This window comes from Trachymyrmex cornetzi, unplaced genomic scaffold, assembly GCF_001594075.2.
Source record: "Trachymyrmex cornetzi isolate Tcor2-1 unplaced genomic scaffold, Tcor1.1 scaffold225, whole genome shotgun sequence".
Classification (NCBI taxonomy): domain Eukaryota; kingdom Metazoa; phylum Arthropoda; class Insecta; order Hymenoptera; family Formicidae; genus Trachymyrmex; species Trachymyrmex cornetzi.
In genome coordinates, this window is record NW_017296901.1 from 22,150 (window position 1) to 34,395 (window position 12,246).

General features: G+C 33.0%; 1 protein-coding gene across 1 annotated transcript; it reads left to right on the top strand.

The window, feature by feature from the left end:
- The first annotated feature begins 1,094 nt into the window (after positions 1-1,094).
- On the top strand, positions 1,095-11,341 carry LOC108760491 (progestin and adipoQ receptor family member 3). Its single transcript, XM_018506484.1, has 8 exons — positions 1,095-1,373; positions 4,500-4,681; positions 6,941-7,101; positions 7,215-7,371; positions 7,455-7,607; positions 7,807-8,086; positions 8,205-8,369; positions 11,106-11,341. The coding sequence occupies exons 2-7, from the start codon at positions 4,535-4,537 to the stop codon at positions 8,342-8,344; spliced, it is 1,038 nt and encodes a 345-aa protein (XP_018361986.1). The 5' UTR covers positions 1,095-1,373; positions 4,500-4,534; the 3' UTR covers positions 8,345-8,369; positions 11,106-11,341.
- Positions 11,342-12,246: the final 905 nt, after the last annotated feature.

Here is a 12,246-nt window from a genome sequence, read left to right on the forward strand (position 1 = left end):
TCAGCGATGACCTACGTGAAAGTAACACGAAATTGACTTTTGTGTGTGTGTGTGTGTGTGTGTGTGTGTGTGTGTGTGTGTGTGTGTGTGTGTGTGTGTAAGTGTGTGCGCGCGCGCGCGTGTGCGTGTGTGCTCTTGAAAATTTTACTACACGCGTTCGTCGCGCTTTCGATAAAGAAACTTTTTCGCCGTTAAAAACAACGGAGGTTAAAACTTTAAAATTGTAATTCGAGATTGTTTTACATAGAATGGAAAAAAATGTTTAACCATTAACAATCTGTTTAATTCAGAGAAATAACTGCTTGCTTTAGAATAATTTTATGCGAAAGAATTGTGCAAAATTTATAGATTAAATTAAGAATTATGCGTAGGTATCATAATACGATTCGAATTAAAAATTACGTATAGTATAGAGATCAGCAATAGCTGAGATTAAAACTTGAAAATTGTAATTCGAGATTGTTTTACATAAGTATGGAAAAAAGTTTAATCGCGTAGCTAGCGATTTTTTAAACTCAGAAATTACTGCTTATTCCGAAGTAATTTCATGCAGATGGAAAATCATGCAGAATTCATAACAGATCAAATTAGAACTTCCGCATAAATATCATAATACAGATTGACAGGAACAGAGATCGACTCTCGAATTCATTGGAATTCAGGATATTGTTTTATATAAGATCTTACGGGAAAGAAATGTTTGACTACACAACTAACGATCTGTTAAACTGAAAAGTTACTGCTTCCGGAGTAATTTGATGCAGATAGAAAGATTATATATATATATATATACAGAATTCATAGATCGAATTAGAAATACGTACAGGTATCTTACGCTCTATTGACAAAACTGAAAGAATTGCGAAAAGAGAATCGTATAATTATTGCGAATCTCATATTATTAATTGATGAATATTGCGATGTGTCCTGACATCGAAGGCCACCCTGCAATCCAGAATCCACGTAGAACCGAACAGGCTCTCCGTCCAAGTAGTGAAAGTACCAGCTCGTCCCCCCTTTGTTTCTCGACGGGGGGGACTGTTGCTGATCCCCGAGTGTGCTCTTCACGAGAGACATACATCGGGGGCGACCCTGGCTAGTTGCCGTCGTCCTCGTCGCCGTCGCCGTCGCTACCGCCGCCACTTCGCAATCTGACTTGGCCGCTCACTCACCAGTGTTCTACTCAGCGCGCTCGGTGCTCGGCTCGGCTCGGCTCGGTGCGGTCGATCGAATCGCGTTGCGGCCTGATACGCGGCGGAGAGGAGACTCGCACACGTGAAGAGTTCGCCGATGTGTCGGTAGGCGCCTGACCTACGAGGGACGTCGATGACTCTCCGTTTCCTCGATTGTCCGCGAAACTGTCGATCCACGAGGTACGTGATCACCGCTTGTTAGTCATTCGATAAGGAAAACAAAGCTCTTAATTGTCCCGATAATGAATAATAAGTACGTTAATTATTGTCAACCGGTCCTATCGAACGGGACATGCATTTTTTATAATAAATATATATTTATAAAAAAAGATAATTATACTATTATTATCGCTGATGAAAAATTAAATTGAGTCTTTTTTTTTTTATATGTTACGATCAATAAGATGCGCGATCAGGCAAATTTCAATGTGCATCGAAAGAACCCGCGTCGTACGAATTAAAATTACATTCTGGAGCAAGGTTGATTAAATAAAGTACTGATAAATGAATCTCGCGCCAAAATTGGCAACGAGTGTACACCTCGCTCGATGGATTCAATGTCATCTTACTTTCGACGCGGCTTTACGACAGGAGTGGAACTTTGTTCTGTAAATTAAGTGCAGAGATGGTAATCATATTCTGCCGTGGAATATAATATAAGTAACGTCTCTACAGGTTGTTAGTTTGACCTACTAACTAATGATATTGTACGTATATATTTCGAAATGTGCTATCGTTTTTATACTTACATATTCAATTGTTATCAGTTAATGAATTCAAGATATTTGATGCATATATAATAAGAATAATATCTAACTTTAATTAGAGATACAGAACATTGAAAATCATTTTTTTAGTCTCTTAATTCAGGAAATTTTAATATATGTGCATATATGTACAAGGATATCTTTTTATATAATGCGTACGTATTTATTTGTATTTAATACTTTTACTAGTCAAATTTCTTAATTCGAATCACTGAACATTACAGGATCAATTCATTAAAATTGTTTAAATAATTATATTACGTAGTATAATTCGCCTTTGTCCTTAATTGCTTGCACGATGCAAGTACACTACCCATTGCAGACAATTGATTATTCCTCGCTATTATTAACAGAAAGATAAATACGAGTAAAATTTTTATTGATCAAGACAATGCTGTATTTGTAGTAACATTGTTAATGATTGTATAAAGAGACATTACAGAAAAATCTATCTATTTTTTCCGTGGACGACGGTAAAAACATGATGTGCATGATAAAATTATGTGCATTTAATTGTGTATCACATACTTGTTTACTTGCACTGTCGGAAATACGATTTTAATCAGGAGTTACGATAAATTTATTCATCCTCTGTTCAGAATAAATTTAACGATTACAGAACGGAAAATCATTAAATAAACAGTGTTACTATTTTACATTTTGAAGCAAGGGAATACGATAAATTTTAATAAATCTTACTCAAGGAATTATTATAAAATTTAAAATATATGCCTTTTCGCCTTCTAACGATTAAAAATGTAAAAGATTGACTGATTAGCCACCCATTGTCTATCTGTGTAATTCTCATGGTCGTATTCGTTCAATGTAAGTTATCGTTATTTTCATTTGTTTGTATATCATTTTTATATGTCGACTTAATATATTTACTTTATTGTAAATTGCGTCATTATTATATATTAATAAGTTATATCAATAAAATTATTATCAAAAGTAATAGAAAGGTAAGAAATTTCGGAATGATATATATATATAAATCGTTATGCGAACATGCTCCCTGCAGATACTTCCTGTTCGTACATACATAATGGTGAAAATATAGTCTGTGTAATATACTTTTCACTGGGTGTAGACGTACGATCTCAACGGATTCCAAAGTGCGCCTTCGACTTTCTCGCAGATTAGACGTAGCCATGTGACGCAGAGAGAGTGAACAGGAATCTCTTTCTCTCACACGGAGTCCAGATAAAAAGACAACTAGGACATCATTTATATCGAGGCACGTTTTTTTTCGCCCGATCCGATACAGTGTGTTGTGTCAGTCGTTGTGTGCATTAATAAAATCTCACTTTTTAATTTCTTACTAATGATTAGAAATGTGTAAAATATCAGCCCGAATATTCTTTTCGGTTCAACTGCTAGATTTCTAATCGGTCAATTTCGCATGGCGCGCTCGAAAGTTAAACGCTCCACGATTTTCCCCTTGCGCAGTCTTTCGTGCAATTTTTGTTCAGGCTTATAACTACTATAATGATGATACACCGATTCTTTGTGTGACTGTAAATAAAATTCACTTCCAATTAGAACGGTATCACGTAAGAAAGCATTCTGCTGCTTACGACAGCTGTTTCTTGTTTTCCGTAAGGGGCAATCTCCTTTCGCGAGAAAGTTACGTATATCGACGTCACCTTCCAAATCAAACTTGTATTTCTAGTTGGAGTTCTATGAAAAGTAAAATCATTATCTTGATAAAGATTTTATTTTTGTTTTTTGTTTTACATTCGTAGTGATACATATTATTGATATGTAAGAGGTAATTGCACCAAAATAGGATATAATCTCATCATCGAATAAAAAGAACAAAGGTGAATGATATTGTGTAATATAATTCTGCGCTTTGATCAAATACTAAGAATAAACCTTCCTAATTAACACTCTAACAGTAACATTATATCATAATTTCTCACTCAACAAAATAAATGTAATATAACACACGTTGTATATCCAGTTACATTGTTGAGTGGGAAATTGTAACATTGATGTTACTGTTAGTTGGTGTTAAATGAGTTTTTAAGCTAGGAATTAAGTTGAAATGTCTCAAAAATATATTTATATTGATAATAGGAATAACTTAAAGACACATTTGTGATTTTTCTGTATATATATATATGTATATATATATATAATAGCGTATTAAAAAAAATTATAATAACGTATGGACTTAAAAGTCACGACGAATATTGTCATAAAATTCCTGCGAAAATAAAAATATAAGAGTAAATACATATTTTTATGTGTTTTATGTATCTCCATGTATTCTAAACACTAGCATGTTCAAAATCGAAACATAAGATATCTTTAAGACATTTGCATTATATTATCTGGAACCTCTTCAAGGTATGCAGAGGTTCTATGTGTGTGTAATTAAAACCCCGAGTTCCAATGTATTTTAACATTTGTTAGTTCTATCATGCTTCAAATGAAAATTATATGCTAGGGCAAGTCTCGTTTGACAGTAATGTTATCATGGATAACACGAACGAACGGTTGTCTCCAATCTTTTTATCATTATATCTTTCAGGAAGCAGTGTTGCATAAAAGGTCTACGCCGTTTGAATGATGAAACTACTTGCAGGCGTAGAGGAGGTTAGCGACCACTGTGAAAAAGAGACCAATAATGGCCAACTGCACAACAATAATAGTCATGAAAAGCAATCTGCAACAGAATTGGCCCAAGAAACGACCAAGCCGCTCATCAACAAGGTCAGTCAACGTTCGTACGTACACAACGTCTTCATTGTGTCAAATGAGATTCTTGAAATTTAGGACTATAAATGAAACTAATTAAGACTTAATGATAAATTTTAAGAATGCAAAATTAAAACTGAAAGCGGAATAAATATGACGTGACAGTTATGCGATTATAATGAATAACAAGCGCTATTACAGATAATAACATGAAAAAGTTTTGCGACAATCTCGCGGATAAAATCGATGGTTTGATTCCGGAAATGGTAGCTCCACGTAAAGGACTAAAGTTGCTATGCTCCATTTCTTGTTAAAGTCATCCGCTTCCGTTTTTTGCTAGACTAAGACATGCGACTACGACTTTCTGGGTTACGCGATAAACTCTGTAATTTTGAATTTCTCTTTTTACCATGTTCTATGTTACTTGTTACGAGTCCGATTAACAGGATTTTTCCATCAAGCTAGAGATTTCAAACGAAGTCTAATTTGCAAAAATGCGGTATTCATCATTTGTGACTTGCAATAATACTATTAGCAGTCCGTTCGAATATAATAAATGCAATGACTGTTAATTATCCGATGAGTACTCATTAGGAGGTGAAAATATACATTGTCTTCCGAAATTGCATTCCAACACTGAGAAAAATGATCTGGTTGGATTAAACAGTAATTCTGGTGGTAAATGGACGAATCAGAATTTTCTGGTTATGTCTATTAGAATTCTAGTTAAGATAACTAGAATTCTGATTAATATAATTATTCTGGTAAAAATAAGAATTCTAGTAGATTTTACTAGAAATATAGTATCAACCAGAATTCCGGTTATCTCAACTAGAATTCTAATAAATTTAACCAGAAATTTCTGATTCGTCCATTTTCAACAAGAAATTTTTTTCAGTGAATAAAATCTAACATTATTTGCCAATTATTATTCTTTATTTTTCGCGACGGTACTCGCTCTAATCACAGTCGATATTGCTCCGAGCAACGAAAATCGATTTCACTTGCTATACAGCACGAGAGGAAAACGGATGGCGTAAACTTGACACACTCGGATGAAAGGCAGGTCCCGTTGTGGCCTACTTACCGCTTTCTGCGAAAGATGTGGTATGATCGAAACACTTCTTGCCTACACTTTCGTGTAGCTTTTTCCGAATCATTAGGAGCACATCCTACTTGCGTTGGATTCACTTGTCAATCCTCTTTCATATCGCTTGAATAACTTTCTATCTTGTATAGCGCATCATTCAGTGATAAAATTACATTTTGCATGTAAAATAACATAATGTTACTAGTTACATTAATAAGTAAATTAATTATTAATTATCGATTGTTTTTACTTTATTACTAAAAATAAATTAAAAGTTATTTGTATTAAAAATTTATTTATCAGAGATAGATTTATATAAATAAGAACCAATATATATTAATATCGCACAGTTGAGTATTTTATAATTTTCTCTTTGTACAACTAATTATAATCTTTCTTTTGATATATTGAAATTTTGACTTAATTATATTGTTACTCCTTACTATAAATAATATATAATTAAAAAGTAGGAAGATAATTTTTATGCGACGAAAACTTTACTTAACTTGGACAGTATTTTCTCTTTCTAATAATTGTATCAAGTTGAAAAGGAAATTCATCGTATCGTAAAGTCACATCATTCCATTGTTGCTGCGCCGAGAAATGTGACAAACAAAAGCAATGAAAGCACTTTGTATTGTTCAGAATACTCTGAAGTGTAATAAAACGTCATTGCATGGATTATGTAAGTGTTATACACTTATAATTGAAGATTCGATTACATGAGATAAAAAAAACCGTCATTTTCATTCATTCGTTTATGGTTGTAAAAGGCAGAATGCAATTTTATGTTTATTTCAAATGAGTATGAATATATTAGAATATTTGAGAGAGAGAAAGAGAGAAAGAAAATAATCAGCAATTAAAAAAAAAGTATTATGTATATATATAGTTTATTTAGCATCTTTCTGAATTTAATTTGTTTACTGCTTAAATAAATTGCTTTTTTAGTTCAATCTTTAATACTGATAAATTCACAATTTTTTATACAATATTGCATATATAATAGATATTGAATGTTCTACTCAGTAAAAGTAAAAATAATTAGCGCCGAGCCACTATCGCGTCTCCAGATAAAAGTTTAAAAAGTATCATACGAATATATCTAAAATTTTACTCGTTCTTCTCTAGACTTTTGTGTTCGGGCATTTATTGAACAATTTTTTTTTTGCATTTTTAAATAGGTATGTGGCGATTCGACAGATAAGAAGAAAATTACACCAGAGGGGGAACAAAAGTTGAGACGTTTGCTTCGGTTCGAGGAGGCACCACAATTTCTTCAACACAATCCGTACATATTGCGCGGTTACCGAGGCTGCTTGACCACCAAATTGTGTCTCGAGAGGTTGAGTTTAACATTCCTCAACATACTTGCGATAAACGAACTTTGAATCTCGGAGGTGATAAGGATATATTCCGACAGCATGTGCTTCTTCATGAAAATATTGCATGTTTTAGCATATTTTGGTGGACGAATGAAACTGTGAATATATGGAGCCACATTTTTGGCTGGATGTTGTTCTTTGGTCTGACCCTATACGATCTCTGTCTATTGAACATTCACGCGCCATTTGGTGACAAAGTTATCGTATCTTTGTTGCTTCTTTGCTTTCAGGTAAAAATTTCGTCCGATATAGATGACTTGTTAAAATATAATGAAATATATAAATAAGTATAGTATAAATGAAATTGTTTTAGATATGTATGATACTATCGTCCGTGTATCACACATTCTCATGTCGAAGCGAGAAGGACTACTGGTGCTTCCTATCCTTTGACTTATTCGGTATTGCTTTGAGCATGCTATCTATATACATGTCGGGGGTCTACTATGCCTTTTGGTGTCACAAGGTAAGGAAAGCATCGATTTCTCTAGCTATAATTTCTGCAATTCTACGTTACAGCTTATGCAAAGAAAGTTTAGATATTTATGTACGCGATAGTTTACATTTCAGGAGCTTAAAGAAATAATTCTAATATGTTTTTCGGTATACTCGTATTAATGCGATCGATAAATCAAATCAGCTTCGGATCGACGAATTTTTTGCAGGAGCTACAGCGGTTTTATCTCATAACTGTCCTCGTGATCTTCATTTTTGCGATGATACTGCAAATACCGAGTCTGAACATCAACAGTAACATTAAGCTAACCGTATTCGTGAGCTGGGCGATATATGGCGTTCTGCCAACGCTGCATTGGACCGTTGCGATGGGTGGCTTTGATAATCCAATCGTTAGAATGCTTATTCCGAGGGTGATAGGAATGTACATTATTAACGCGATCGCATTTGCGTTCTATATGCTCAAGATACCCGAACGTTTTTACCCAGGTAATTGTCGGCAATTATTGCTCTCGTTACCATAACGACATTTCTTGCCTCATACTGTAAGTACTGAACAATGATATAATTGTACATTGTTGTTCACAATATGCGACGTTTCCTACAGGCTGGGTGGACTATGTCGGCTCGTCACATCAATGGTGGCACGCGTTGGTTGTGCTAGCCCTCTATTATTGGCACAACACTGGAATGCTTTACGTGGAATACAGAATGAATCACGGATGTCCGAGCAGTATGGCATTATGACATACGGATTCCGACGACCAACCAGGTACGTGAGATAATAGTCGTATTGTCGTAATTCAACGCTGGTATGACCGATAGCGATAATGATATGACACTATAGATCATATCACGTTTTCGCAATGTTAATTATAGCCCATGCCGCCGATGGTTTTAACTAAGAATATCCAAGATACATTTTAAGTATTTAATGCTAAAACGACAAAAATATTAAATTTAAAACGTAAACATACCTATTAAATTTTTAATAAAAGTAATAGTTTTAATAAAAGTAATAGTTAAAAAATAGTACATTATATATATATATATAACACAAATTGATGTAAAAAAAGTATTTAATATAAATATAAAAACGGATTAAACTATAAAATCCTAAATACATTTTATTGTGCTGTAAAATCTGTATTCTATAATTCGAAATATTTGCGTTTTACTTTCATATAGATTAAATCAGTATACAATGGTTTTAATATGCACTAGTGCACACTAGTACGTCCAACCGAATGCGCGATAAGAAAGTTTTTTAACACACGTACAATTTCATCAAAAATTATGACTTATTGTTAGTTAAAACAAAGTTGTGCCGTATATTTCAAGCTTATATACATTTACATGGAATAGTTACGTATTTTTTATATTAAATTTACACTTCTTCATATCTTTTCGATATAGATACTACAAGCAATGTAAAATATGTAAATTTTTATAAATTGGATACAGAAAGAATTAAGTACCTAATTAAGTTTTACGATTGTTAATATATCTGATTTTAGATAAATAAAATATGTAAGCTAGATAGAAAGTTTTAATGCAGTCCAGCGTAACGACGAAAAACGCTAGGCTACGATGATTCATAGATTCTCAGGTAGACGTGTCTGTGTTATTGCTGGTACGGTACATGTAAATAAATTTGTGCTGCTATTAGAATTGCAGCAACTAAATCCGTGTGTTATTGGCAAATTGATGCTTTTACGATATGACATCTTTAAGTAGCAAACTTGCCAGTAATTTGCTGATAATTAAAAAATCTTCATTATATCAAAATTCGTGCTGTGCCATCATGTCGCCATAATTAATAATCTATAGAGTTATACAATGCTATCATATTGCCGACAACACGAGGTAACTTGATGCTGCTCTCTTACTGTTATAAATTGCTGGTAATACATTTATACGTTGTTGCTTGCATGTTGCTATGATATTGGTATATTTGAAATCGTTGATAACAAACACGGCAAGTTCCCAGCATCATAAGCAATTACAGTTTTGTATGATTTTGCTGAGACACATTTGGTTATCTGAATTGTTTATATACATAAAACATAGTTTACATAGTTTTTATATTTGTATATACGTAGATGCAGATTATTACCTTGTTGAAAATTCTTGTAAATTTTTGTACCAGATCTTAAAAGAGTTGTATGTGATCAATCAAGATCACTAAATGAACGTACATGATCATATTAGAATCTTAATTTATTCATGAATCTCACCAGTAATCATTTAATGACCTTAGGACTCTGGAATGAATCGTACACAATTTATATCGCAATGAAAAAATCTTGCCTTAGGCTTATAAGAAACTCTTAAAAAATAATTTCTTTACAGGATCATCCAATAATATGGTATTAATTATGTATGATTTCTAAGTGTTATATGAAAGATCATGTATCAGTCTTAAAAAACATATAGTTACGAGATAATTTATCTTTCAAGTGCAGGAATCTGGCATGAATCGTACAAGACGATTTATATCGCAATGAAAAGATTTTAATTGCTAATTCAGCCTAAAAAGACATTCTTAAGAAATAATTTCTTTACATGATCGCTCCAAAGTAATAAAGGTATTAATCATCCCAATAAATGAAATGGAATTATTGAATAAATAGAAACTTAATTAAATGACTTAATTAAATATGAAATAAAAAAGAATTAAGAAAAATTAAAAAATTTGTTAGAAAACTGAAAATGACTAAAATGAATAAAAGGTCGAAACGTATATTAGCAGTACAATCAATTGATAAATTATAATTTCGCTATAATAACTGGCGTAGGCTTTTTATGCTCCTTTCCCAAATTAAGTTTGATTTAGTCGAGAAGCCGTTATTCAATTTGTGTAAAAAGAATCAATTTTTTTTTAGCCAAAATAAATTCTTTTAAATCCCATTCAACTTCTTGCTTGCCCCATTCCATTTTATTTACTGGGATACGAGCAATAAATCACATAAAATTCCAATAGTATTCTTGTAATACTTTCATAATGACACACTCCAGTTATATTCTTGCAAGATTCACGTTACATGCGCGCATAATTCACGTAACCTGCGCACAAGATTCATGTAACATGGATGTAAGATTCAGGCAAGATTCTTGATTTACATACAGGTATCGTATACAATATATTCTGATACGATTTTGTATGTTCTGTCCGAAATTCGTATGTGAAAATTTTCTTGGATGATCTCACAAGAATTTTTCTTGTAAGAATTTGCAATAAGGTATATTTTACGCGTAAACTCATAACTCCGAATTGAAACTACCCATTATTGAAACGAGTTTGAAATTACTGCAAACTTGCACCAGGATTTAATTTCGTTAACTTACATAACGACTCACATTCAAAGCCAACATCGAGATCTTGTGGTGTCGACTGTCAGAAAATTTGCAATAAGGTATATTTTACGCGTAAACTCATAACTCCGAATTGAAACTACCCATTATTGAAACGAGTTTGAAATTTACGATTACAAACATTCTGTTGTAGAATCCGTCCTCGCCATGGATTGCTCCTGCATGATGAAGACGGGTGCTTGGTCGTCGTGGACCGCAGAACCACCGTTTTATAGTATCCTGAAAAATACGTCTTGCGAGATACAAAATCCACTGCGTGTGTACGCGCATCGATAGTCATGACACGTACACTTTTAGGAAAATATATGTTGAGATACGTTCTGAATCGAAAGAGACTCTCTGTGGATATATGTATAATCCATGATGTTTCGCAACTCTATTTATATTTATTTGGTATCACTATTTATACTTGTCTCTCGTGACGGTTCGTTTTATCTTAAATATTTTTTTCTTTTCTGATTTTTAATTCTAGCAGAATTAAAAGTAAAACTAATTAATACTATACTTTTTAATGTTACTATACAAATGCATTTATTGAATTTAATTTTGGATTGAAAAATCTTTTAGATTTATACAAATTTAACCAACTCAGTTTATCCATAATGAACTTTAGATAAGAAATTTTTGCAATTATAGCGACGATACGAAGAACGTATTATTTCGTAAACATACTTCATAACTGTTTCCTGCTGGAATTAAAAGCAACTTTTTGATATTAGCAACATAGAGTTACTTTTGTTTTTTCTTTGTTACGTTCCAAGGAGACTGGGGATTTCAAACTGTTCGATATAGAATATATATAGTTCAATGTTTTGCGCAATACTTTTTTTATGAACGATATTTTAGAAATATCGCCAACAACACACAGTCCAGAATCGGGACATAAGACGTCTTATATCCTGATTTTGGACATGCGGATTGTCTGGAATCGGGATGTGGGTTTTTGTCTCTAACGCCAAAGTGTGTCTTTCCTCCGTTATTTCTTGAACGATATTAGAAATATCGAGTCGTGAATTATTTCTGGTGCAAAAAGTGAGTCTTTCCTCCGTCATTTTGAAAGACTGCCGATATCTATTGCAAGGTTAATAAGGTACTGGCGATTAATTAATCAATTAAAATGCGCTGCGACATTGACATTTGCAACGTAGTTAAAGTCGGTCGGGATATTGAGTAACTTATTTGCAAATTTCTATTATTCTCGGCGCACACTTATACACACGTTTTGTAACTTGTAGAAATGAAGCCTACATACCAAATAATATCGAACACAATAC